The 27,863-nt window shown below is 37.3% G+C and overlaps 4 protein-coding genes across 13 annotated transcripts; 3 read left to right on the top strand and 1 right to left on the bottom strand.

The window, feature by feature from the left end:
• Positions 1-11: 11 nt before the first annotated feature.
• On the top strand, positions 12-2,264 carry LOC129569555 (uncharacterized). 2 transcript variants are annotated; one of them, XM_055448475.1, is made up of 5 exons: positions 29-207; positions 314-382; positions 468-1,132; positions 1,286-1,767; positions 1,836-2,264. In XM_055448475.1, exons 1-5 carry the CDS (start codon positions 190-192, stop codon positions 1,961-1,963), a joined length of 1,362 nt encoding a protein of 453 aa, XP_055304450.1. In that variant the 5' UTR covers positions 29-189; the 3' UTR covers positions 1,964-2,264. The 2 variants fall into 2 exon arrangements, with proteins under 2 accessions (XP_055304451.1, XP_055304450.1); XM_055448476.1 differs by lacking the exon at positions 314-382 and having other exon boundaries at positions 12-207.
• A 1,271-nt stretch (positions 2,265-3,535) lies between these two features.
• Positions 3,536-11,095, top strand: LOC129569663 (mucin-2-like). Of its 6 annotated transcripts, none has more exons than XM_055448756.1 (11): positions 4,276-4,548; positions 4,639-4,719; positions 4,790-4,929; positions 5,483-5,656; positions 5,965-6,147; positions 6,220-6,992; positions 7,059-8,050; positions 8,142-8,467; positions 8,570-8,751; positions 8,861-9,005; positions 9,196-11,095. In XM_055448756.1, the coding sequence occupies exons 4-11, from the start codon at positions 5,497-5,499 to the stop codon at positions 9,336-9,338; spliced, it is 2,904 nt and encodes a 967-aa protein (XP_055304731.1). In that variant the 5' UTR covers positions 4,276-4,548; positions 4,639-4,719; positions 4,790-4,929; positions 5,483-5,496; the 3' UTR covers positions 9,339-11,095. The 6 variants fall into 6 exon arrangements, with proteins under 6 accessions (XP_055304737.1, XP_055304731.1, XP_055304732.1 ...); XM_055448757.1 differs by having other exon boundaries at positions 4,313-4,548; positions 4,639-4,716; XM_055448761.1 differs by having other exon boundaries at positions 4,313-4,548; positions 4,796-4,929.
• Positions 11,096-13,915: 2,820 nt separating this feature from the next.
• On the bottom strand, positions 13,916-27,336 carry LOC129569685 (potassium channel subfamily K member 1-like). Of its 4 annotated transcripts, none has more exons than XM_055448794.1 (5): positions 27,210-27,336; positions 18,700-18,998; positions 15,373-15,513; positions 14,885-15,298; positions 13,916-14,760 (listed from the first exon to the last, which is right to left on the bottom strand). In XM_055448794.1, exons 2-5 carry the CDS (start codon positions 18,926-18,928, stop codon positions 14,483-14,485), a joined length of 1,062 nt encoding a protein of 353 aa, XP_055304769.1. In that variant the 5' UTR covers positions 18,929-18,998; positions 27,210-27,336; the 3' UTR covers positions 13,916-14,482. The 4 variants fall into 4 exon arrangements, with proteins under 4 accessions (XP_055304769.1, XP_055304767.1, XP_055304768.1 ...); XM_055448792.1 differs by having other exon boundaries at positions 25,037-27,251; XM_055448793.1 differs by lacking the exon at positions 27,210-27,336 and adding an exon at positions 21,252-21,915.
• On the top strand, positions 23,983-26,395 carry LOC129569686 (uncharacterized). The gene is made up of 5 exons (XM_055448795.1): positions 23,983-24,324; positions 24,516-24,612; positions 24,757-25,016; positions 25,159-25,480; positions 25,722-26,395. The coding sequence occupies exons 2-5, from the start codon at positions 24,565-24,567 to the stop codon at positions 26,043-26,045; spliced, it is 954 nt and encodes a 317-aa protein (XP_055304770.1). The 5' UTR covers positions 23,983-24,324; positions 24,516-24,564; the 3' UTR covers positions 26,046-26,395.
• Positions 27,337-27,863: the final 527 nt, after the last annotated feature.

The following is a 27,863-nucleotide window of genomic DNA, read 5'->3' as shown; positions in this document are numbered from 1 at the left end:
TTCGTTGTGTCGACTTTGTGAATGGGCGAGAGTGAGAGCAGACGACATAGCACGAGCACATTCACTTGACACATTGTCGTGCTTGGCATTCTGCTGTCAAATATCCATGTGATGCGACGTAATTTATTCAACTCGTTGTGAAATCATTCTCGTATTTTGTTTATTTGGTGCGATAAGTGTCGATCTAAAATGGCGGATCCAAACAAGGTAAATTAATTTCGTCCTTTTTATTCGCAGTACATCGAAGAAATATTGTTTTTTTTGGCATGGTGCGGGATTTTTAATTTTTTTTCGTATTGTTTTTGTGAAAAAGGTGAAGCTGTTCAAACAGTACTTAATTGACACAAAGACTTTCCAAGCGCTTGCCGAAACATTGTCATTGGTGTGTGTCATCGAAAATTCAATGTGTTAGATTGTATATACTAAGCGAAAATAAAATGTGGTGAAAATGTTTTTTTTTTTTGCAGTTGCACACAGCTGACCCAAAGCCAGAGAATCCGATACAGTTTATTCGTAAACGTTTGTCTGATCCGATTGATGCCGAAGAATTTCGATGTATGAAACAAAGCCTAGGCAAATTGAACGAAGACATGGGTCAAATGAAGGCTGACGTGACAAAAATTTCCAACATTGTGTCAAAACTTCTGCCCAATCATGCAACGGATGTCGATCAAAACGTGAATGTTTCGGTGCCATCGATGGAAAACAATGTTGGCGATAGCAGCCACATTTCGATGCTGGACGACAGTTCATTGATTTTCGATCAAACGAATGACGACGATTTGAACTCAACCATGCATATCGGTGACGAACCACATCTCAATTGCTCGGATACCGATGCGGTGGATTCATCACAGAGCAAAGATGCAATCGATGATTCCGCAGAAGGATTCACATTGGAAATTGTTGAAGTTGATGTGGTGAACAAGAGTTCAATCGATCTGTCAATAGACGAAAAGGCTATCGAAGAAATGCAGGTGGACGACAGTATTTTGGAAGAATTGGCTATGACGAGCACACCCGAAACAACCGCAATAACGGAACCAACGACCGATGCCAATTTGGCGGAGCCATGCGTTAACATCGATGAGCTGCCAATCGTTTTCAAAGAAGAGGATTCGGAAGAGCCATTGTAAGTTATTTATTTGAGTTGAGGCTTCTTTTTATTTTCGTAGAAACGTATGTTTGCGGCCAGTTTGCACCGCTCAGTCATATTTTATCAACTATAGTTTTTTTTAATAGACCATAACCCACTTATTCTGTCGCGTATTTTCTATTTTTTTAGAACATTGTCGCAAGGTTTTCGCGGTTTCGACAGTCTGGACGTACACGAGTCGAAGATGCACTTGCCTGGTACAAAAATTGATGAGCCACACGGCGAAGAAACGTTGACAGAAGAGCCTGGCACAGAAATGGTAGTGGAAACATCTGAAGTACACGATGAGCCGAAAATCGAACAGGTTGAATCGCCAAAGTCACACGCCACGGAGACAACAGAAGTTGACATTGCAAACGCATCGCAAGATGTAGCAACGATTGGATCGGAAATACCCACCGAAAATGAGGCACCCATCGAAACTAAGACAGCCATTGAAACTAAGGCATCCATCGGATTGAAGGCAACCGTTGAAACTGGAACACTCATTGAATCCGAAGTACCGGCCACAGATCCAATCGACGAAATCGTCGAAGGTATTTTGAGCAAAGTAGAAGACGTAATGGAAATTGGCGAAATCGTAGCCGAAGCAGTCATCGCTCGAGCAGACGGTATGAACATCAAACGAATTCCAAAAACTAGGAACCGAATAACATATTGTCGATCTTGTTGTCCACAGGGTCAAACATTGCAACGAACGAAGTAGCCGAGAGCTTAGATGAAACGGGTGGTGATGGATGTGCCGTCGTTTGCATTGCCATGCCAAAAGATGACCCAGAAACGCAGCTCTTCCTATCCTATTCGTAGGACCATACTTTCATCATTCCCATTTCATTTTCATTACATTTCGTTATCTACTTAAACCCGTATTACATCTCAAAAGGCAACCAACATTCCAACTTTTGGAAAACAGTGAAATTTACTAAAACTAGAATAGTAACGATAAACTGTTATTCGGAATCAAAATCTTAGATTCAAACGAATATTAAGCATTGAATGCTCTCCAAGTATAATTCATCAGTCCAATGAATGGATACATACGATTTAAAATACTAAGAACATATTATGACAATAAAGTATTCACAAATTGCTCCAAATTTGAACAAAAGATCATTGTTTGCTAATCAATTTATTGGCATTTGGGAGCATATATCGTGAATTCAATTCACTGAATTGTTTTCAGGGCTGAATTTCGAATAGATGTGCTGGAATTTGTGGTGGAGATATGCATTTTAGTCTCAGTGCTACGGTCAAGGTAAATTACTCTGAAAATCTTGCTTGTTTACTGCAGTTATCAATTTAATGTCGATTCGCACAAGTCGATGAACACTATCTCTTGCTTTATAATTCATTCGCCAAGTGAAACTGGCACATATTTGTGGTCGTAACGCACTTATACGCATATGCCTCGGTCATTGGATTGAAATCAGATCAAAACCATTAAACAAAAGGCATTAAAGGTGTGCAACACATCAAGCCCGATAAAAAAAAGAAAAAGTACTATACCACATCATGGCATTTCGATGATTCATAGGAATTTTGGAAAGGAAAGAGTCCCGATGAAATGTGCTCCATATGTTTGATCAACTAATGGACGATGATAATCGCATTATACGTTCGAATACAAAATGTGAAGGGCTGCAAAGCGAGCGGGAATTGTTTGCATACAAACGGAACGGAACGGAACATTGAAACGAAAATATCCTGTGCCATACCTCATAATGCTGTGTGTCGACTAAATAGTCGTTAAGGTGCTGCAGGTGATATGAAGTCGCTTCAGGATATTTGTTTTTGATTCATGCCTTCGAAATGTGGATCCAATTTTGGGATTCGACTGTGCAATTATTATGCTCGGTGATGGTGTATCGATGGGTTTCTTTCTTGAACCACTCAAAGAAAACCCAGATTTTATTGGAAATATTTGCTCTTTTTGCATCCATATGATGTACACATTGCAATGATGACGGAATGCCGGTTTTTGATGGTGGTGAAATTCCACCACACAACCGGCTCTCGGACCAATTGCAGTTGCTATTGCAATCGTACCAAATGCTATATTCCCACATTGGCATGCACAAAATTAAACCACGGGTTTACCAAAGACAAAAGTCATGCATCGTCTTCCATTCGATTCTTCGATATTGCAGCTTTATATATATAATATGGAAATTGTTTGAATTTTACTCTATACAAAAAATAAATCCGAATTTCGGAAAACAAGTTTAAAACAAGGAAAATACTCAATATGAAACAAATAGTCCATTCCCCAAGACCGTAAGTACTTGGCTCAACAGAACACTTTTCCTATTTGAATTAAGTACAAAAAAACAGCGAATTCATCATGAAATCTAGTATGGGCTGTACGTTAAGCATGGGATTGGCTTCATATTTTTTGGTTAAACATATTTATTGTTTTGAAAATGATTTTATACAATAGTTCCATTTTCTATCAAAGTGTCAACTGTCCACTTTAAATCAAAGTATTGTTAACAAACAAAAAGTCATGAAAAAAATTCACAATCGACCGATTCAAATTCGAAAACATCCTTTCAAGAATTCCATCACACAATCATATTCACACATTTTGTGTGCATGGAAAAGGTTATTCGTTTGAAAAATGTTTCCGAGGTCCATGAACGAAGTCATCATTCTAATCAGTCGAAAAAAAAATGTTTAAAAGAAAAAAGTCAAAGTCCGTTGTTATCCGAACGATTCGGTCGACAGTTGATTTCTACATGAAGTTGATTTCGAACAGGAGTGAAAAATTCTCTTGAAACTAGTTTGACATTTGGTTGTTTTTTACCGCTGCAAGTTCGAACATACAGACACTGTATACTTCAAAATCATTCATACACATACACAGCGACATAACGACGATTGACACACCAATCTATCTCATGATAGACATAGCACACTTGATGCACGCACACACATTGACGCATGTTACATGCCACAACATCGTATCGTGCCGTTAGACCGCAAAAGCAACGGGTAAACACGAGACCGTCGACACTGGTGTGTTCGCACTCATACACATACATAGGCGCGTGTGCACGCCAATGCCAAAAACCATACACAAACACACCATACGCACCCATACAATTGCATTGTGCTATTGCGAAGTAGAAAAATAAAAACATCAACTTCAGGCGAATAAATGAGCGAATTTTTGAGCATGCGTACGCATTGAACGCCATTATAATTAGAGAAATTTTATGGTATTGAAAACAAGTTTCACATCGTTCCACGTATATTTTGTAAATATACAAGTAAAACACAGATAATATTGAATTCGCGAACGATCTGTTGTTTAGTTTGTTGATTTTGTCCAATTGTTGTATATTTTTTTTGTCGATCGTGTCCGGAAGTTGGCGAATTCTCAACGATTTTCGGTATATTTCCATCATCGTCACATTTTGTATCCTGTTGAGAGAGATTGTGTGTGTTCATTTCGAAAATCGTATAATTTTTTTTCTGTTCAGTTCAGTGTACGAAAAAAAAAATTCTTCCGACTTTTGAGTGCTGTGCGAACGGAAAGTGTGAATTGGTGCATGTAGATGGTAGTGAGTGTAAAAAGAAATGAATAGAATGAAAAATTGTGTGTCATTAAATTATATATTTTAATTGTTGAAGTTATAGAGAAAGAGAGAGAGAGAGAGAGAGAGAGAGAAGAAAAAAAGCGAGAATAATTAAATAACGCAAACCATTTAACAATCACGACATTCAATTATATCGTGCATTTGTGTGGTGTTCGTGTGGAAGTTTTTTTTCAAGTAAGTTTGCGTTTTGTGAGTGCGAGAGAGAGAGAGAAAGGAAGAGAGTGTCATGTTTTGCGAATTGAGAAAAAAAAAATTATGTATACATACGTAATGTTCTAATCGTGATTCAGATGCTTTGGTATGCGTGAGATGCATGAGAACTCTCTGTGTACTTGTTCATTGAGGTGTGATATTTCCCATGCCACTTTGGTGTGCGTGCTTGTTCGTCTATGCGAACACTATGAGAATCAAAAATGGTGGTTTTTTTTCCATTTGTGTCGAATTGTTCCACTTAATTTTTGCATGAGTTTGATCCTTTCGGTTGGAAATTTTCGAATTTTCAAAAATCCAATCATCGAGCAAACGTAATAAAATCCACCGAAACGTTTTGTACAATTGGTGGGTTTAATTTGTTCAAATCAAATGCAATGAATGAGTTGTTTTGTGGTTAAATTTCTGTGTGTGTGTGTGCCAATTTGACAAGTAAAAGGAAGTCTTTCGTTTTTAACCGCGGATTTTGATCGACTTGTGTGTGTTTGTTTTTCTTTTTCTTCAAAATTCTGTTTAGGGTGATTTGATAACATGAGCTACACCTCAAGACCTCCGTTTACGGGTGGCATGTCGAACCAAAATCAGCAACAACAACAACAACAACAACAACAACAAGGGGGTCAACCGAATAATGCGAATATTGGGGCCAGTGGTATTCCAAACATACCAATGATTAACAATGCTGCATCAAGTAAGAACTAACTCAATTAAAGCACAACACATACCATTTGTTACGTGACGTTCGTTGTGACACACATGAGAGGGTGACATTATTGAACGAAATTAGCCGTTTTGAAACGTTGTTTTTCCATCAAATCGATAATATCGATTATTGTGGAAAACATACGTGGCGATTGATCCCTCGATTTAATTTCAGCAATTTAAACAGTGAATTTCATTATATTTTTTTTAATGTGTTCCTTTCAATTTTGTCAAAATTCTTCTGAATATCAATTTTGGTATCCTTTTCTAACATATCAATCCCGTTTTTTTCTCCAGTACCTGGCAATCATTTGGCAAATTCGAGTGGATCGCAAATGTCTGTGATAGATCAGAAAATCTTTCAACAACAATTATTGTTGCAACGTCAACTGTTGATGCAAGGTCAGCCATACCAGCAGCAACCGCCACCGCAACAGAATCAGCAGGTGAAATTTCAACAGCAGTCCAACCAAACTCAAGGTTAGTTTGTGCAAACATGTCCATTTAACCACTTCATAACTACTGATATTCATGTTATGGAATCTGTTTTAGCTTTGAATCGGATAGTGAGTGAGATGATGATTGACAAGAATGGCGCAACCAATGTGGCGCAACAAACGCAATTGCAACAAATCGTGCATTTACAGGCTCTGAATAATATGTTGCAATATCAAAAGGTGGTACATCAGCAGAAATCATTCCAACAGCAACAGCCGGTGCCATTGCCCACAAACACCACAATCACACCAGTGGCACGACAAAATATGCAATCGACGCAAAAGCCGCCCGTCAATTACCCGAGATCCAATGTGCAAACTAAGAATTTATCGCAGAATGTGAGCTCCAGCCCAATGCAATCGCGTAAGAGCTTTCCGAATGCCCCAAAATCGGCCGTGCCACAGATGCAGGCCGGAATCGTTGCCGCTCCACTGAACATATCGAGCAGTTCGGTGAAGTCGACCCTACCTCAAATGCCATCGGCGATGACATCAGCGGCCAGTTCGGCCAAAGGATATGCCGACATTTTGGCGGCCAGCCTGAGCAATTCACAGGCAAGCATGAAGATCACGCCTAGTTTGACAATTACAAAAACCAGTTCGCCATCAAGTTCAACATCGTATGCGAAGAATAGCAATGTTTTGCCCAACAAACCAGCGTTGTCACCATCAATGCCCAAATCATTTCTACCTGAAGCAATATCGATGTCTCTCGGGAATGTACCACTTTCAGTGAAAGCATCACAGCCACCGTCCGTCACTGTTACGCCGACCAATAAACCACACATTTCTCCGACCAACAAAGCGATTCCAATTACTCCATTAAAGGTATTGCTTCGAATTTTTGTGCCAAATTCCAATGGAGAGTGTTTCAATTTTTCTTCCTATTCACAGACAAATTCGCCGCAAAACGTCCCTGGCTTACAGAAACTATCACCAACGTCGCCACGAACCAAGCAAACTCCGCGCAAAAACACGAATCCAATTCGAACGACGTCTCTGTCGCCAGCAACACAAACGTCTTCACAATCAGCTGTGCCTCACGTTGAAATGACCGCGCCATCGGTATCGATAAGCCCATCGTCGGTGAAACCAACTGTTCCACCCGCAAATGCAACTGTAGCAAAACCACCGAGCATAAATGTGGTGCCTCCGACACCACCAAAAGCAAATGTACCGGCTTTGGTGGCGCCAGTAACACAGGCCACCGCCAAACCACCCCAATTGACGCCATTGAGTAATTTGAATTCGGCTAACGCCAAACCAAATGTTGTAACACCAAAAATTGAGACATCGCCCACATCAAGCAACGCCAAACCCATCAAGGTTGAAGATGCAAAGAGCGTTGCCGAAGTGAAGGTTGAGAAAACAGAAAAAGTGGAAACGATCAAGACCGAAAACGTGAAAGTAGAGAAGATAGTTATGGACACGATAAAAACTGAGAAACCATTGGCTGCATCAAACAGTGCAGCATCGGCACCAAAAACGCCACAGCAGATCAAACCAGCAGAATCAAAAAGCAAACAAACGGAATCACAAAGCGCCACAATCACACAAAGCAACACAAATCAAAGTGAAGCAAAAGCAACAAAAGATAAAATTAAAGAAGCGACAGTCGCAAAATCATCGACAGATCAAACAACTAAGACGCCCGTTGCAAAATTAGCAAACGCCTCGTTAAAACGGGCAACAACACCAACAACACCGGTTCTGTCCGGCTCAGTCGATGTTCGAGCGAAAAGGAATCGCTTCAAGACCATTCCTTATCAGAGTCCAACGCCCGAAATCGAACTAGTTAGCAAAATAAGTGCGGCCGAGGCGATCAATGCGCACAAAAAGAAGGCAAAAATTGAAAAGGAAGACGATAAATTGACATTGTTTTACAAGTAAGTAAAATTGGCTTTGGAAGCTAAAATCACCATTCGAAAAAAAAATGTACGGTGTAATACTAATAAAAATGCCGTTTTTTCATTTCAGGAATGAGTTTTTGGCGGTGCGAAATGCAGACGGTGGCTTTTTCCTTTGTCAGGCAATGAACAATGTGTACAAATCATCACCAAAAATTCGAATTCGTTGGCTGTCCGAGGAGGCAACGAGCAAAAACATTTATTGCTTAGATTTTTATGATTCCACCGATATTGAGTGCGTTTTGACCAGTGTTTCGCTGAATAAAATGGCTAAAGCGAAATTCCAACTGACCAAAAGCGAACAAGATCGCATTGAGAGCATTTTGAAAAAGGCGCTCGATGTTGAAAAGGGAATTGTTGAACGGCCAGATGTTACCGAAGAGAACCCAGACGGATGTGAGTGGGCATACAATTTTGACACTTGTTGTCATTGAATTGAATCGTGTAAATTGCTATTGAGTCGGCATATGATTTGATTTGTTGTTATTTCATTCGCAGTGGATCTTTCCTTATACAAAAATGAATCGCAAATTGAGAGTAAGAAAACTTCTGGCAAACGCAAAGCCAGCGCAATTGCCGACAGTGCAAAGAAAACAGCACCGGCTGCAAAGAAACGAAAAAGTGACTCAGCAAAACCACCCGCTAAAACCAAGGCCGATTCTGCCGCTAAATCTGCTAAGGTACACAAAAACTTCGGCAAATATGAGTTTAATTGCATAGAAAATGAACTTTATAAATGAGCAATAAATTCAAATTCCATTAACATAACTCAATTTGAATTTTCTATAGAAATTGCCAGCGGAAAAGGACGATGCAAAAATCAGTGAGACAGCCGATGAAAACCAATCAACGCCTAGCACCAAAAGACTGGTAACACAGCGTAGATTAGTCGACGAGACAAATGAAGTGCAAAATAAGGACGATTCAAAGACAGGTAATTGTTGAACAATTCAGATGAATCGCTTTGAAAGGGAGTAATCAGACAAATCTTTTGGATGATAACAATTACGACTGTTGCATAATCATTTTGATTGGCCACAATATAGAGATTAAATAATCATTCAATCCTCAAAGATTTGAAAATAAAAAGTGACATTAACCGAATACCGCGATTCCAATTTCAGACGCGGAAGTATCCAAAGATGGTGAATCAGAGACAAAGGTTTCAAAAATCGACGGCGATTCACCAAAGCAGCCTAGTGAGAAGGAATCGGCTGCTGAATCAGTAGCGCAATCGGGTCGAGCCACAAGACGTAGCAAAAACTAAGTTGAAAACGGATGAATTTGCAATGTCACCAAGTAGAATTACAACAGAAGTGAAAAACAAAGCAAAAATCAAAGTTTCGACCAGGGAAACTTATATTTTCGACTCAAAACACTTAACAGAGTATCAAAACAAACAAATAAAAAACAGCAACAATACACTGTGGAACGATATCAAACATAAGAATGTTTTCAAGCTCAAAATGACTAAACGAAAAAGGAAGTAAAAAAAATTAACATAGACCGAGACAGTTATTCGGAAATAGGACGCAAAAAGAACGGATTTACAAATGACATTTTGGATAATTGTTTACATGAAATTGTTTACATTTTTTTGGTTTTTGAAAGAAAGAGAAATCAATAAACTGTTTAGGAAAAATTAAGGACAAAAAAAAACGTAAAACCAAGAGTAAGAAGAAACGCAGAGAATTTAGACATTTAAAAATGAATTAATCAAAGAACAGAGCTCTATAGATATAGAACAAATGGAAAAAAAAATATTATTAACAATGTTTGGAATTTAACTTCAGAGACAAAAAAAGAAACAAATAAAAATGACATATGCACACGTTTATTGAGAATTTACACACAAACACACAGAGAGAGAAAAATAAAGAAAAGAACAGAAAACAATTTTCATCACTTGCATTAAAAAATATATATATTAGAGAGTTAGGCTAGGTTTTACGATTACATATTTGATTTTTACCCGCCCAGGCTCAGATTGCAACAACAGCAACACACACACACACATTTAACGATATATATCACTCATAGTGACTAACATCTCTTGTTTTCTTTTCGATGGACACAAACAGAAACTGCATGCAATAGATCGTTTGTTTTATTTTATCGAATTTCACCAACACAGAGAAAAAAACGCGTTATTCACATATGAATATTTGCCGGGTAAAAGAGTAAAAAGTCACAGTAATTTTTTTTTATTATATAGCATTTGTTGACCAAATTTCGAAGTTTTTTTATGATTTTTTTATTCAATTGCTTGTGATGCGATAGCAAGGAAATTGTATTTAAAAAAAAACATATCCCGTTGATTCGAGAGCAAAAAAAAGAAAGAATTGTATTAAAATGTGCATTGTCGAAAATACAATAAGAACTCTGTATGTGCGCTTGATCGTAACGCACGGCACACAATTTTGGCCGAATACAAAGAAAATTTGATATTTCGAAAGATTTTATTTTTTTCGTTCAAAATTTTTGCATTTTTCAAAAGCGGTTTCAAAAAAAGAAAAGAATAATTAAATCCTTATTTTGATAAAGTTTGGATTGAAAAGGAGAGGAAAGGCGAATAAATCGCATGAAATAGCATTTTAACCGAATTGTATTTGTTTTGTTTTCATTTCTTTTTAAAAAAAACATATTTTCTATGCTTGTAATAAACATTTGAGTTTTACATATGAATTGACCTATGTTACACTAATTTTTAACACATGAATAGCAAACGCAGTAATCACCAAATAATGAAATGCAAAATAAGTGTTTATGATTTTTTTAAACAGGCAAGATGAGAAGAAGAAAAATAGGCATTAGCGCAAAGCCTTTTCTATAAACAATAATTCAATTCACTCACATTCATACGCATATAAAAATGATATATTATACACACAACTTCTCATTACCGACAAAACCCTCCCCCACCCTCTCTCACAAACACAGCTCAGTCTTGATTCAATGTTTATGTACTTTTAATTTTTCATTCAAATTATTCAATAAACAGAAAAATTCTTTGACAAAAAAAAACAACAAGATGTATTCATAGTAAATCTGTTTTATTCGCGAGGTATGATGGTGATTGAAGCCAACGCATGATTCAAGGTACGAAGCCTTTGGAATGTCTTTTTTGGATGTGTGGTTATGAAAATGTTATTTTTGTTGTCGAAATGGGTTCTTTTTCTGTTTTTTTTTTCTTTTTGTATACATGATAATTTAAAACTCTTTTGTATGCTTGTATACTTAAGCTAAGCTTTGGTTTTGGTTCTTATTCGACAATGAAAAATATTAAGTCACATTATTTGCTCTCTTCATTATGATGGACCGGTTAATCAGTTGCATTACTTGATCAAAACTAAAATTAAAAAAACGGCACTATCTATCTGAAAATTTGTATCTAAGTAAAACACTGGGGTAAAAAAACACAAAAACACATGCACGTTTTGCCAAAATAATAATTGGACGCTTTATTCAATAATATTTGACAAAACAATGAATTTTCGATTTGATTTGTTGACCATTTGGTGAGGTCGTATTGCAGTGATTCCGTATTTTCTGAGTTTAGTATTTTTTGGTCTAATCCACCAAACACGTTCCACCTGAAAGTGACGAAAATAAGATCAATTCATCATTATTTTTATATTGAGATCTTAAATGGAGAGTGTTTTGTTCCAAAATATTCTTATAACACATTATTTGGTTTCTTAATAACAAAGATTTACGTACCGGAATGGCGCTCATTCATGGTTCCGCATTTTGGACATCTGCGTTGATATTCTGGACTGTAGGTGCACGAAAAGTAATCGTATGCTACACCGTTGTTTCGTTTCTTGCACTCTTCGTTTGAGCATGTGAAAGCTGAATCACAACGTTTGAAGTCCTTTTTCTTTGGTGCTGCTTTACGGCTGTCATCTTTCTTGCCATCTTCATTTGCGTGTTTGTTGTCTGCCATGTTTGCTGCTGATTTCTCGCCTTTTTTCCTCGTTGATGGTCTTTTCACGTCAAGATGCGACTAAAATTTTAGCCTTGACTGCGTTCCTTGAAAGTATAACGAAAAGTGTTGACAAAAGATATTCGAAAGTTCCAGGCGCACCGATTCCATCAAAGATACGGACAAATCTGGAAAAACACTGTGTGTGTGTGCATGTAGCTAACAAAACATCAACAGTAAATGAGGCTGTGAGAATGAAAATGGCAATACAGGAATAAACATTCTGAAACGCATCAAGAAAAAAAATTCGCAAAAATGAATCATGCGTTCTGAATATGCAAAAGTGAGACAAAAATCTACATGGGCAGCATGGAAGGTTCATGGTTCACTTTTGCGTATTCAGAACTCATGATTCACTTTTGCGATTTTTTTTTCTTGATGCGGTTCAGAATGTTCATTCCTGTATTGCCATTTTCATTCTCACAGCCTCAAATATGCGGTGCACACAACTCTTGTATTTTTGTGTGCGTGCTTGAATTTTGGTCGAGCCGCCAATATTTGACAGTTGAATCGAAATTCATGTAACACCAAAAACTGCATGCACACCAAAAATATAAGCATGCCGCACGTTTACTGTGCGGTGTTAACTGCATGCATACTACACATAGTGTGTTTGCATAGCTCTGCATCATCCGAATATACAATAATGTTCGTTCATTCGGTTTTGTTTTGTCTATCACACTGTTTTGTGATGAATCAGACACATCAAAATAAGAATAAGGAATGTGAACTCGAGCATGTTCAGTGAACATGCTCGAGTTCTTGACTTTGTAAGCAAAATTCAACTGTCCAATATATACAAAGAGATAAAACGGTCGAAAATAACGAGAGTATATTGATTTTGAATGACTGACAAATTATTTTATGGGGCATATGGAGCCGGCACATATACATCATGAACTGGGTATAATGAAAGCAGATCTGTTTACCTGAACTTTTTTTCTCTGATATTCCTTATTTTTCATAGTTTAAATCGTTTAATTTTTTTGAAAATACTCGATGGAAATGAGTTGTTTGCCCAATCAAAATTCAAGCGTACTGAGTCAATAAAACAACATTTACTTTTAATTTTTCATTCAAATAATTCAATAAACAGAAAAGTTCTTGGTAAAAAACAACAACATGTATTGAATACATTGTATTCACAGAAATCTGTTTTTTTTTGCGAGGTATGATGATGTTGAATGAAGCCAACGTATGATTCACTTAGACTATGATTCACTTGGGGATGTCTTTTTTTTTGGAGAATGGCTATTTATGAAAATTTTCTTTTTGTTGTCAAAATGGGTTCTTTTTCTGTTTTTTTTTTTCTTTCTATGAAGCTTTTAGATTTGTTTGTCAACATACTTAAGCTGTCTAAGCTTTGGTTTTGTTTCTTATTCGACGAGGGAGGAAAACATGAATATAAAATTCACATTGTTTGCTCTCTTCATTGTTGGAACACGAATGATGTTACCATGAATAATGACAGCATTATGATGGATCGGCTGATTTCGACCAATTATATTGTGATTTTGAATATTTTCAATGGAAGCCATGGTTAATGCCATTTAAAGACATTAGGACAACGTAATCATGTTGTGTGCCTGACTCAATGGCCCTAGTCAATTCATGCATTAGACAAACAATATTACCACACTTCAAAGGGAATCAGGTTTCTGTTTGCGGTGTTGTGGTCTCGACCCATGCTTGACCTACGCCAGTTTCAATCTCATTCAGATGAATTAATGCCATGATATAGACGCATTGACTTACCCATCGGATCGGAATGTGGGCTGCACTGTGTTCACATTAAGTGTGTGGGCTGATCTATGGATAAATTAAAACCAAACCACCTGCTTGGAATAAATAAAACGCAGTTTTATTCTCATTTAGGCTCCTCATTTTACTCTCTCTACAAATAGATTGATAAATATTTTGAATGGTCGGACACATTGAATATTATAGTACGATAAAATCTGATTTGATTTGATTGTGGATAGAAGCTCTTGAAGTGTATATGTTTTTGTTGTTGTTGCTGTAATTGCTTGATAGTTTGAATGATTTTTTTCATGCTCATGACACACTATTTAGATAGACTGAAGTGGAAACTATTCTGTAAATACATTTATATCATGTCATATGTGGTGTGTGTATGTATATATTTGTCAAGTTGAGTCATGACACGTTTGTTGTTCATAAGTATATTGCCTTAGTAAATATCTGCATTTATTGGTGCTTTGTTCACATAAATATTTTTTTGTTTTCATATATAATATATCATTATCATTATCATCATATCATGGCCAGAAAAATAAATTCCATTTTTTTGTTCTTGTTGTTGTTGTTCAAACATTTGGATACAGATATGTAAAATTGTCGCTAATTATTGTTATTATTTAGAAAAATAGAATAATTTCGATTTAAGTGTGTGTGTGTGTGTGTGTCTAGGGGATGCGAATGTCTTTAGCGTGCATTGGTGTGGGATCTTCGGGACTGGGTGAATCGTCATTGGCGTGTGGCCGTATTCGAACTATGGCACGGATTTCTTCATCACGTTGCGGCATATACAGTCCCGTTGGGCCGGAATAGCATGGATTGTGTGTGGATCGCAATTTTTCGGATTCGCCAAAGTTTGCTGCACGTGATTCGGTGAACAGTTGACCCAAATTCAACTGTGGAATGTCATAGAATACGTTCAGCGATAGCATGATGGCTATGAGACCTGAAAATGTACACAATGATCATGATTTAACAAATATTTCTCGTGGTTTCAATAGAATTATAAAATTTAATGATATAAAAACATTTTGAACACAAAACAAGGTAAAAGGGAAGTCATTTTTTACCCAAAATTAGGTAGCATGTGGTTCCAATCTTGTAAATGGATCGATAGTCAATATCCGGATCATCTCCAGGTATATAATCGCCTAGCCCAATGGTAGTCAACGAAATAAAGCAATAATAAAAAGCGTCCAAAGCGGTCCAATCGTCTTCCATGTGAGTGAAAATAGCGACGGGTATACCAAAGAACAAAATTAGAACGATGATAATGACGATGATCAAATGTAAAATGCGAATATTAAACGGTTGATACAAATGGCCAAGTCTAGAGTTCAAAGAGCCAAGTAGCCAGTTCACGGGTGTCATCAAGCGTTCGACGGCAGCCGACAGAAGTACCAAAGTCAATGGAATGCCAATCATTGCATACAGTAAACAAAACAGTTTACCAGTTTGACTGAGCGGTGTCACATGCCCATAGCCTGTTTGAAAAGCGATTAACATCATCAACAACACATTATGCGTGTATATAAAAAAAAGTCAATGTAAACATTACCGATTGTGGTAACCACCGTGGTGGAGAAGAACAGTGCTTGGCCAAATGTCCAATTGGGTTCACTGGTTGCATTCCTCAATGCCGATATACCTCGACTGCTGGCCTTTAGCACCTCACCGATGAATTTTTCCAGTTCATCATCTGCAAGTAGATTAGCAGCACCTTTTTATTCACATACATTTACTTGGACAAACAATATAGCAACATTGATTAAATTTTCCAATTACTGTCATAAACTCAAAATAAAAAAAAGAACAGTTTAAACAACAATTAACCTTTGACACTTGGATTTTTATCGAGAAACTTGCGTCGTACTTCGCGAAACTCTTCACGAATCGATTGTTCCACGTTGTGTTCCAATTTTTGAAAGCAAATACTGCCGATAATGAGATAGCCAACATAGAAAACAATATAAAAGAAGAGAAAAATTTGCGTTCGACGATAGCGTGGCAGATAGATTGGTTCGCCGTACAAATGTCCGCTCGTGTAGCGATAATTTTGATTGAGCAACGGTTCACTTTCCGATGGAAATGGTTTCGTTGGTGGGTAAATACTTCCGTACGATGGTTTCAGATTCGGTAGACTCTTCTGCGTGAATCGCTCTGTTTCGAATTGCCTTTGATCGTAAACATTTATACGACCCACGCTGGTTGGATGTTCGGATGGTGTTTGTTTCGTTTTGATAATTACATTTTCTGGTTGTTGATTTCTATGGTTTTTTGGGAAAATAAAAAAACTGTCGTAGTCGGGAAACTCTTCGGTCATTCTACAATCGAAAAAAAATATACGCTCGATTCGTTCGCGTCCTTTTGTTGCGGGGAAATTGCGTCGTTTATTGGCTCTGTTCTTGGTCTTCAATGTTCGTTTTTTTTTCTTCTCCTTTGCGTCAAATTTAGGTTTTTGTGTTGTGTAATTGAATTTCGCTCGCTCGCTCGCTCGCTCGCTGTCTCCTTTCGTCCGGTCACTTTGTGCTACAAATCAACAATATAGATTGCTATCTCTTTTCTTCTCTCTCCTACTCCGTCGTCACCGTTGTCGTCAAAATTACTGCCAAATGCCGAACCACAAATATAAGATACTTGATTGAATTTCGTCTACGATTCAGTGAGCCAAAAATCCGCACACCAAAGACAGTAATTGTCAACTAATTTTATTATGCTTTTTGTGCAATGGAATCGCTATCATGTTGAATGTTTTCGTATGTGTGGAATCATCTCAAATTCAGTACGGCACGATGTTGGGAAAATGAATAATAATAACAATGTTCTTTCGTCAAAGGCAAATCTCTTGCTCTCTCTACCTCTCTGTCTCCCTCGGTGATGTGTTAACCTCTTTCGGTGATAACACTGACCTTATGACAATCTTTCTCTGTCTCTCTTTTCGCACAGCGTGCGTTTGTGTGTTGCTGAGAACTGAGAAGAAACTGCTTAGATTTGATTTGGTATTACTTTATGACGCGGCTAAGAAAGAGAATGGAAAAAAAACTCGTTGCTCTTTTCGTCACTGTTAAGTTCAATGTGAGTGAATTGAGGAAATGAACTATTTCACAAAAATATCCCCCTGAACGTCTTTTTATTGAGTCACTACACTTTACTTGGAGTAATTTCCTAACTGCCAAACTGATAATGGATTATTTTTGTCGATTGATTTCAACACACTGTTGTCGTTGTTCTCGTATAAGTATATCGTGGGCAATTGGTGTTTGTTATTTCTTTTCAAGTCCGACAAGTTGTGACACAAAAAAGTCTCTTGTGTTGTTTTTTTCTTGCGTAGAATGTCTTAATTGGCTTATGCGATGATTCCGAAAAAAGGTAGTCCTATTGTGATGGTGATTGATTGTGAGCGATACACCAACAGGGAAAATATAAATACCACCCAAGACACTGAACTTCGTACAATCTCACATAAATAAAACACCCACAGCGAAACGACAGAAACTTTTGCAATCCACTTGTTAGAACTTTGTTTGTCAGTATTATTCTTTTTTTTCGTAATCAACATAAATTTCCGAAGAAAGAAATCTTGTGATAAAATCGAGTATAGCCAGAAGTAAAATTCGCAACACACAGAACTGTCAAACGATGTTCGATGTCAAATTGTGACAATGTACAGAAACTGACGACAATGATGTGACTTTGGTTCAATTGAAAACTAATAAATGATATATTTCAACGAAATTCAATCGACATTTTACTTTCTTATTTATATCAAAATTTGTTGTTGGACGAAGTATATCACGTATCTTCAATTCAATAATAATATCAGATAAGATGTGTATTTGAACGGAACGAAAGGAAAAAAAATCCAAACACAGACAAACGGTGATAAGATGAGCCCGAAATATGCAATAGTTCAATCTATCTATGGTTTTTTTATGTACCGTTCGTGTATGGTGTGTGTGTATGTATTGGAGATAAATGATAAGAAAAGTAACTGGGCAAACATTGAAGGATATGAGCACTTGTAAACAAAAAATGTTCTTTCCAGCTCGAAATGTATGTAAATCTTCTCTCATTTGATTTTTTTTCCAGGGCAGTTCCATTTTTCAAATCGACCAAAATGCACTTTGAGGCATACAAACAGAGTAACAACAGCCACAGCAGCTACATCAACGGCATTTAATGTTCGATTATCATACATATTGAACGAAAGAGGGATAGATTGACAAATGGGAACAGAAAGAGTACATTTTGATAAATGTGATCGACACAAAAACATACGATTTCAGTTTCAAGTGTGTTCCACACTGAATACAGTGGGCTACTTGAGGCGGCTTTCTTTTCGGATTACTCATTCGTTAATTGTGACCGAACGCACGAATGGGTACTTACACGTGATTATTAATTCACATCGATTGTTTCGAAGCACGAAGACGCAATATTCTGATTTGATGTGTTTGAACAGGTCTCTGTGTGTATGTTTGATGTACCCAAAATCATTCACATCCATAAGAAAGACTGTTTTTGACGCTGAAAACGGACCCTTTTTTTTAGTTTACCCAACAATATATTACGTTCCTTTATCTACTTTTATTTCAAGAATTGCGTTCATTTCGTTCAAGTGACCAATACAAACAGTGAATTCAATTAATTGTATTGATAAACAAAATCATTATGTCGAAGTGAGCAATGGTCGGAATAAACTGGTTTAATCTGGTATAATATTTTCAACTTCTGTTGTTCATATGGATAATGAGCTACCCACCTCGTCTATCTCACCGCTTAATTTATTTGAATTGCAGAGTTTAAATATAAACAACACAACATCAAGATGTCAAGCGTGATTGAATCACGTAATTGAGAACAAAAATAGTGTGTATTTGCTTACGATTTATGCAGGGGTAGCTTTGGGAAAATTTGTCTATCGCTTCAATCAGCTCTCGTTCATATTTATCGACTCGTGGTCCTTCGATGGCAGAGAATATAGCGGCTCCAATGATTAAAAACAATGCATAACTTCCGCACAGACTGATAAAACGGCATTTTCCACTCTTATCATTCGGATTGGGTTGACTGCTGTGCTTGACACCTCCGATTGGCCATGCGCCCAACAACATCGTTAAGTTTTGCTTCTCTCTTCTGTTTTTTTTTTCGTTTAATTTAATTTGAAATTAAGCGTGGGCCAGTCTGAAAACAATTAAAATCAAATTTAATTGAAATTATACAAATTGCAAGCGTGTCAATGAGATGATGGAAAAGGCAAATAATAATAAACGGACGGCGGCGCTTGAATCGGGGAACTTGGATAGCGGATCTCTCATAATATGATAGGAAAAAAACTGAAATTAATCTGCCGATGGAATAATAATCACGATGAGCAGTCAATATAAATGTAGATGGTCCGCAGACTAAATTGTGATTCATTTGGAAGGGAAAAGGTCAGCAACGGCAATGGCATCGGTTTTCATGTACCTGTAAATCAAAATGATGCACGATTTGTATGCAGCCCGTCTGCTTGCCAGTGTTATTTGTTCAGTTCAAATGAAGGACTCCAATGTTAAAGCGCTTTATAAATAATTTTTATGGAAGCCAATTAGGGGAACGATATTCAATAATTGCCACCATAAATTATGCATGAAATAAAAAATCCAAAATACAAATAAACCCTCCCTCGAAAGTCGAGAAGTATATTTTGCCGTCATATAATAATGGGAGAATAATATATTTAGCTGTCACAGAAGCGAAAAGTTTAAGCCCGCGTCACTCATCGTTTGTTGTTCATTTCCATTTTTGTTACCATTCAACCATTGACATATTTTGGTGTGTGCCAGCGAGGAAAAGAGAACGTGCGGTTTTGCCTCCCTTGTGCTTCAAAACAACATGAACATGACGTAAGCAAGTGTTTCAGTGGCAAATTTAAAAAAAGCCTGACTCTCATACACGAAACATGGAAATGCGACTTTCACATTGTGTGTTTATGTGCGACAAAAAAAAGGAAAGAAAGAAAAAGAGAAAAATTGGGGAAAAGCAGGCAACAAACCGAAGATCAGAACGCCCGAAAATGTTTATGAGCCGACGAAGGATATGGTAGAAAAATCACGGAATCACGTACCCTCTCAATCGTTGCACGACATAAAGCGCTTCGTGGGTGTGCTATCATAACAATTGTACATACGTATGCCTGGTATGAAGCTTCTTTGCCAAACATGAATTCTCCCAAACAAAATAATGCCATTTTATTTGGCGCCCACAAACTTCTTCTTATTATTATTATTTTACTTAATGTAGCGGCATACGGAAAAAATTCGAAGAAGAAAAATAAACACACAGCAGCAGAGAGAGAAACACAAAATAAACGATAAAAGCTGTTGTTGAATCAATTTCTCTCACGTTGAGGTTGTGTGCTCCAATACAGGTCTGGCTTTATGCGAAGCTTGACGTCTACACCGAAAATTAAGCATGTTATCGAAACGTTTTGTTTAAAGGATTAATGTTGTGTGTGTGTTTCGTGCACGGGTTTGTCGGAAAAACCGATGGAATGAAGGACTAAATTTAGGTGATTTACTTGCAATTTGGGAACATGTAAAACAACATCGAAATGAACATCGTATGCCACACATTCCGAGAAATTATTTCACATCATTTGAAATACGGTAGACCGCGCCGTGTTGCTTGCACTTGAAATTCGAGATGATTGAAGGAGGATCTTGGCAAGGTAATCGAAATGGAATACCAGCCGATTTCTATTTTGGATCGAACAATCAATTTGACGAATTTGAAATTTAGTAAATTGTGCTACGAAAGTGACGCAACGCTTTGCAATGAATAAATTATCTCGAAATCACGTTGGCTTTTCGGAACATGAAAAACTCATTTCGCATTTTGGGAAAGTTGATTGAAACATTTGAAATATACATCAGGCTTGTCTATCTGGTACCCATGTCATGAAAGGCATGGAACATGACAAAGCATACGGCGCCAATTCTCATTTTACAAATCGCTTTTGGTACGTGTGTTAGATTTGCCTCTTTTTTTCTGTGTCTATTCTTTGGTAAAACCTGAGACTCATCGATTCTACCCGTAGTTCGAATGTCATTTCAAAGCAAAAGCAGCGCACGTATACCTTATATGTTGTGCATGTAGACACAATGTCATACGCTCCGGAGACACACATTCGATTACGAACAATAAGCTTTTGTTTCAAATTGCGTCATCGTTCTAAATTGTCCACTTCAAGCGTTCACTGCTTTCAGCGCATCGGTGCTTAAGGGTCAGTTTCTCAGTGCAGTGACAATGGCAACGGCAACGGCAGCACAAACAACGGCATGAACAGGAGCGGCAGCTTTTTCATGATTTGTTTGGTTGGTTTCAGATGTCGTGTAAAACATATTCTCGAGCTGGAATTTATAGACACCTGAGCGGTTTTGTGGATGTAATTACCTTTTAGCAAGTTGCACGTTCGGTATATCCCTTCAGGTTTTTTTTCCTCTCTCTCTCTCTCTCTCTCTCTCTCTCTCTCTCTCTCTCTCTCTCTCTCTCTCTCTCTCGTTTGCTTGCTCGTTTGTTCGCGCCCGGACACACACGAAATATATCGCTTTTGTTCACTTTTGTTTATTCGGTTAAATAATGAGTTGTTCAACATTCGGAGCAATGAGCGTGGGAACACCCCATTGCTTTTATGAACACATTAAAGAAAACTTTCCACAAGAACACGAAACTTGTCACTTAGCATACACAGTACACACATAATCTCCCTCCCTCTTAATGTACCCGAAGAACACTGGTTTGTTTCACTGTGAAAAACTCGAAAATGATGTCAATGAAAATGCAAATATCTTGTTCACAAGCCAAAACACAGAAAAGCAGAGTGAAGAAAAAAACAATATCACCAACAACAGAATACAGTCGAACACCGACACAACACGCAGTACACGATGTCTAATGAAATGTCACCTGCGAATATGCGAATGAAGAAAAAAAAAGAAATACACAAACAGCCCACAGTCTCTGTCTTGTCGTTCTCTGTGTCAATTTACGGTGCGATGAACATAGGATAGGGTGTTGAATGTGTGTTTGCACTCGCCGAATTATAGCAAGCGATTAAAATTGGTGTATGGAATTGGATGTGTTCGTTGGTCGGAATGTCAGTAGTGCTGTGCTGCCACTTTTTCTTTCTCTCTCTCTCTCTCTCTCTCTCTCTTCTGATTCCGAAACGCATAAACAGTACAGAAATGGCAAGTAAGCGGCCATCATCCAAGCAAAGGACTCTCGCTCACTCACTCACTTACTCGCTCACTCCATTCGTTCGTTCGTTCATTCGTTCGGCATGCATCGCATTTTTACTCCTTGCAAAGCGAGCAATTTTTCATACTATTTCATCAACGCAGTACCTACAGCTATATACTACACACATATCGATGGATATAGAGATGTTTGATAGTCATCGGCCCTATGCTTGCGGGGAACGAGCAAGAGAAATGACATGGATCGCGAACAATTGAACGGATTTATGTTTAATGCGCGCAGCTGCGTGTGAATATTTCATACATTGACAGAGTTCTCCCGTTTCTACTGCCGAATTACCCCCCCCCCATCTCTTTCTCACACTTGCACTAACACTCTCATTCCAAAGAAGAAGAAAAAATAACGAGAGATGATTTATGCACAAAATACTCTTGTTTTGTTTACTTTTCCGCCGTTGTTTGGGCATTCATTCTCTGGGATTTTCTCTGGCGGTTTCGGTATACATCCGCGAGCTAAAATCACATTGAATTAGCAAAAGAGAAGAAGGAGAAGACAACGAGAGACGAAAATGTAAACAGGTTAAATGGCATTTCGCTGGTGAATGCATGATTGGATTCGTCGACATCATTAAACATTCTCGTCGAAATGGTTTGCTGTTCAGAATCAATTGAATCTGCTTTCAAAGTGGATTAAGTCCCGAAGTGTTTCGATATTACGTCGTTTTTGTGTGTGTGTTTTTTTTTGTCTTGCTACATGCTGAAAATCAGATTGAGCGGTTCGTGATGAGGGTTCTGTTATGAGAGCAAAACAACATGAAATTTATACCACACATCGCATAAATACTTTAAGAATGCTTTTGCTTGTTAGCAACAAGTCTCTTCTATGAATGGAACAAAATCAAAGATACAATGTTGCGTAGCGTCGCATGAGCGTTTTATTCATATAATGCGATGAAAAAATGAAGACACCATGTGATGAACGACAAACACACACACACACACACATACCGCCGAGTTGCAAATTTCATCTGCCACGACAGAAAGCCGCATCATGTTCGGAAAAATGTTTATGACAAAAAACATCAAACATGTTTCGACGAAATGCCATGCTTTGATGACAACATTGTATACATTTTTAAATGAATCTGAAATAATTTTGCCGTTGTCGCCAGGTTTTTCGCCACTCTACGATACGCCGGAAGAGGAGCGTAAAAAAGGAATATAACGGAAAAATATCTAAAGAGATTTCCCAGAAATCGTCCATTATTATTCATACACAACGAATTTTGATTTGATTTAAGACTTCGACTTCTAAATGCAATTGCGAGCCAAGAGAGAGAAAGAACGAATAAACGAACGGAAAAAAAAGAAATGTGATTTATTCCAGACGATGAATGAGTTTGTAAACATCGCACCAATCCAATGATAATAATGGCAACGGTGCCATACAACGGCATTCAATATTCATACACCGCCAGCGAGTCTTAGCACACAAACACGATGCTCTGCTACACCATCATCATCATCAAGTTACATGCGAAAAAAACAATCGATAAAATTACCCCTAATAAATTCGTACACACGAAACGCCATGGTTGCATGTATGCGAACGCATACCAAAGCACACAGGCACCGAGAACGGATGAATATGGTGCTACCACCAGTGAGCGATACGTTTTTTTGGGGGAAGATAAAATAGTATGTAGTATATGTATATCGTCAAGTGTGTGTTGTCATTCGCATTTTTTTGTTTGATACGTTCGATACGTACACAAACAACTGTATAGAGTTGGTTGGTTGGCAATGGATTGGTGCGTTGCGCATGCTTCAGCCAGTGAATGCATGTGTGTATTGGCAATTGATATAGAAGTGGCCCCCTATTTGGCTATTTTTCCACACAACAAACATCAAACACGGTGAATCAGTAGTCGAACGTACGCACGCACCACCATCATCACCGTAAAATACCAAGAGATTTTCCTTCATCGAAAGAAATCCTTTTGTCTATTGTGATTCCTTCTTTTTATTTTATAAACAACAAATTGTACGATAGAAAATTTGTTGCGAAAAATAAGAAGATAAAAAATAAAACAAACCATTCAAACATGAAATTCTGTGATCAATTGACTCAATTTTAGTGAATAAGAAATGGTGAACGAAAAGTGATGGAATTGCCGAGATTGAAGGAGGAAAATTGAAAGAAAAAAAAACGAACGGGAAAACAAGTGCAATTTGTACAAAGCAAGCGTAAACTCATTCAGTGGAAACAGGTCATTTTAATGAAAAATCGATAACTCGCTTCCCTCTGTTTCAATTTAATTTAATTGCAATTCCTGCAGATTTATTTTAAATTGCGAAAAAAAGAAATAAATAGCAAAGAGCAGCGAAAACTTTGACGAATAAAATTTTATGCAGCGTTCTGGTTTTTCTAAATTCAATTAACTTGATTGTGGGTTTTCAGTGGTGTGTAGAAGGCGAGTGTGAGAGAGAGAAGCTGAAAGCGAGCCAACATGTGTGTTCAGTGTATTGAAATCGGTCCACCGCCAGACACAATTCTGGTAAACATAAAATATATAAAATTTTGCGTTACCGTCCTTTGTTTTTTTTTCTCTCTCTCGCGTTTCTCTCTAGTGCGTTAACAAGCAAGTTCATTAAAACTTTTTTTTCTTTTTTTTTCTTTTTTTTTATTATTATTGCAATAGACGATGCCACCGCCACCGTTGCCAGCATTTTTAGTACCGAAACATCCGTTGATTCCATTCGCTCAAAATGATTCGAAATTGTGTTATGCATCGTATATGTGCGAAACGTTGCCGGGACCCCGAATACAGTCTGGAATTGAATTTATCGAATTGCCTGGCCATGGTCTGAATGATGCGTGGCTTTTTGTTGTCATAGCCTCAATAGTTGGTGTGATTTTGCTCATTACCGTAGTCACATTTACGTTCATCAAATGTCGAGAGTATGTTGTCATTTACTTACCCAATTTGATTACATCTGGTTAATTTGGTATTTTTATGCGTGTTCGTGTTCATAAACATTTTACTACAATATTGTGCTGTTCTTTTTTTGTTCTTGTCGTTGTTGTTTCGTCGAATTTATAGGAATAAAAGACGAAAACATTTACCACCGAAGAGTATGTGCCACGAACCGCACGTTTCAATGGACAAATCACAGTCGTATATGTCGGGCAATATGCTGTATCCATCGTGTCCGTCCAACGAACAAAATCTACAACAAGATGTTAACAAAGAAGGACGTTTACTGTGGGCCACCTTGACACCGCATGGAACACGGCATTTTGTGACTACTGCGAGGAGTGTGGAACGATATCCAAACTACGATGATCACTACGAAATCATCGACTATCATAACAGACCGGTTGTGCGAACGCGTGATGGAACACCACGAAAAGTTCCAATTAAGGTAAAGCACTTTGTAAACGTTTTACTTTTTACCACCTGTTCTCTCTACCATGAAATTGTGGACTCAGGCAAAATTCTTTTTTAAACGAAAATCATGTTAAAAAATGAAATTTCTCTGGAAATTATGTAGAAAGTAAATTTTTTTTTTGGAAAATTGAGTTAACTTCCAATTTAAACTTTGTCCCGAAAATGTAATTTCAAATTTCCGTCTCTTTCTCCCGTTCTTCTCGTCCGAATGGCAGGCCTTTGAAAACAATGGCTATAGTGATTTTGATTACGAAGATATGCATACGACAAATGCTGAATTGTATCACGATGAGAATGACTCGGGCTATCAGGAGCCACATGAAGTGATTAGTACGTTAAATCGGATGCATAATACGCGTCTGATGGTTTCATCACCGACTCGAATTGAACACCCAAATATTCCACCATTGAACATCAATGTGAATGTGCATCCCCATCGAAGTGGCTCATCATCGGCGCAGACGATGAGCCGAAAAGCGACTCTGTCGCGTCGAACAACCGAAACATTAAATTATTATGGCCAAGGAAGTAATATGTAAAATCCAAAATGGAAATTGTAAGCATTATTATAATAAAAACTAATTAGGTGAGATGACTGCTCAAAAATAACACGCCGATCAAGGAACACGAAGAAATATATTGAAGAAAAATAAGGAAGAAGAAGAAATTGTGAAAAACTCAGTTATTTTTTAAGTCTATGTCTGTGTCTATTTTTTGTATTCTGTAAATAATCGCTTTCGTACTATCGCTTCTTTTATGAATTAATTTTGAAACAATGATTGTGAACAACAACAAAAAAACAATATGGATAGATTTTTAGACAGATTTTGATTATTTTTTAAAACGAAACATCTAAGCAAATGCTAAATTTTAGTCCAAAAAACAACAATTGTGAACGAGTTCCAAAGAGTAGAAAATCGTTGAAGCTATTTCATCGAAAAAGGAATTGCCGTGGAAAAAAATCCAAAAAAGAAAAAAACATCCATCTGTTGAAAAGACGACGTCCGCTATTGTGTTGTACACAAGCAATATAGAAACAAGAAACATATAGAAAGTATCGAAAAAAGAGGAAATTTTTAGTCCATTCTCCAAGCTAATATCGATTTTAAACCATAAACAATACATACAATTTTGTTCCCTCATAATAATTCCATCAAATCACACATCACAAGTATTTTTCGAACACACACACACATCATATATATTTACAAAAAAAAACTAAACGCTATTCAATACGGTGGCTGAAAAAAAACATGTGGCGGTAACCGTGGATAAAAAAAGGAGTGGCGACGCAATCACCGGTGGGTTCATTCAAATTGATTTGATTAACATAGAAAACAATAAGGAATCAGTGAACTGAATGCGGTGGCTGCTTTGTCCAAACACTTGACTCCGGTTGGCCCTCCGTTGGATTTTTTGGCCATCGATTGAATGAATATATCAGATTTTATCCAATATGCAAACGCTTTTCGGAATCGAGCCATTTTTCTTCCCTTGTAATCGGAAACAATGTGCCGCGCGAAGATTTGTTTCGATGATAGGTAACAAAAATGTGTACTCTTCCAATTAACAACAACAACAACAACAAAAAGACATTATTCAACGTCCACAGCCAAAATAGAATGTTTACAACTCGAACACGAAACAAAAATGAACGATTATTATTATTATTATTATGGAGAGATTTAAAAGCAATAGCGTACTTATAATAGCATCTTAATTCTAGGCTTTTAAAATGCAAACACAACAGTTCCAATCTGTTATTTAGACTTAACAGTGCAATAATAGTCACTTAAAAAAAAACAAAAAAAATCCGCTGAACAGCCAAGCAGAACATAACGAATAAGTTTGGCTGTCGCTTTAATCTGTGAGAAGATGAAAATAAACATTACTGAAAAAAAACAACCGAAGAAGAATAAAAAGAAAATTACGTGCTAAGATAATAGATTCGACTCCAAAGTACGCAAATTATACTTAAGATTTTAACTTTAGCGCCCATTGTAAGTACGAATTAACAACAACACACATTATAAAAATGCAAAACGTTATTTAACTGAACAACAAACAACACACTCACAAGAAAATAAATTTACTTGTATAATTACCAGATTTCAGAGGTACCAACATTTGTACGATTTACAATTTAGAATAAGTGCTCTGGATGAAAAAGAAAATAAATGAGAAAAGAACAAACCAATTTCACTACCAACCACCACCACCACCACCACCACCAGCAACAACCATTTAAAACATTAGGGCTAATTTACATTGGTTCTTCGAACAAATTTTTATTGAACATTTAGTTTAGATGCGTATATGTTCCGAGCCCATGGTACACAACAAAACCCCATGGCTCT

Source organism: Sitodiplosis mosellana, unplaced genomic scaffold (genome assembly GCF_009176505.1).
Source record: "Sitodiplosis mosellana isolate CC-2019 unplaced genomic scaffold, AAFC_SMos_1.0 Smas_scaffold_38, whole genome shotgun sequence".
NCBI lineage: Eukaryota > Metazoa > Arthropoda > Insecta > Diptera > Cecidomyiidae > Sitodiplosis > Sitodiplosis mosellana.
This window is presented reverse-complemented; position numbering and strand designations above follow the sequence as displayed.

Bases quoted from the DNA above. Each gene is read 5' to 3' on its own strand.
- LOC129569555 (XM_055448475.1), top strand. The intron at 383-467 runs GTGTGTGTCATC...TTTTTTTTGCAG, and splicing joins TTGCCGAAACATTGTCATTG to TTGCACACAGCTGACCCAAA. The intron at 1,133-1,285 runs GTAAGTTATTTA...CTATTTTTTTAG, and splicing joins GAGGATTCGGAAGAGCCATT to AACATTGTCGCAAGGTTTTC.
- LOC129569663 (XM_055448762.1), top strand. From the start codon at position 5,497: ATGAGCTACACCTCAAGACCTCCGTTTACGGGTGGCATGTCGAACCAA. The intron at 6,993-7,058 runs GTATTGCTTCGA...TCCTATTCACAG, and splicing joins TTCCAATTACTCCATTAAAG to ACAAATTCGCCGCAAAACGT. The intron at 9,006-9,195 runs GTAATTGTTGAA...TTCCAATTTCAG, and splicing joins TAAGGACGATTCAAAGACAG to ACGCGGAAGTATCCAAAGAT.
- LOC129569685 (XM_055448790.1), bottom strand. From the start codon at position 16,137: ATGACCGAAGAGTTTCCCGACTACGACAGTTTTTTTATTTTCCCAAAA. The intron at 15,299-15,372 runs GTAATGTTTACA...CTTTTCAAACAG, and splicing joins CACGGTGGTTACCACAATCG to GCTATGGGCATGTGACACCG. The intron at 14,761-14,884 runs GTAAAAAATGAC...GTACATTTTCAG, and splicing joins CACATGCTACCTAATTTTGG to GTCTCATAGCCATCATGCTA.
- LOC129569686 (XM_055448795.1), top strand. From the start codon at position 24,565: ATGTGTGTTCAGTGTATTGAAATCGGTCCACCGCCAGACACAATTCTG. The intron at 24,613-24,756 runs GTAAACATAAAA...TTATTGCAATAG, and splicing joins CACCGCCAGACACAATTCTG to ACGATGCCACCGCCACCGTT. The intron at 25,481-25,721 runs GTAAAGCACTTT...TCCGAATGGCAG, and splicing joins CACGAAAAGTTCCAATTAAG to GCCTTTGAAAACAATGGCTA.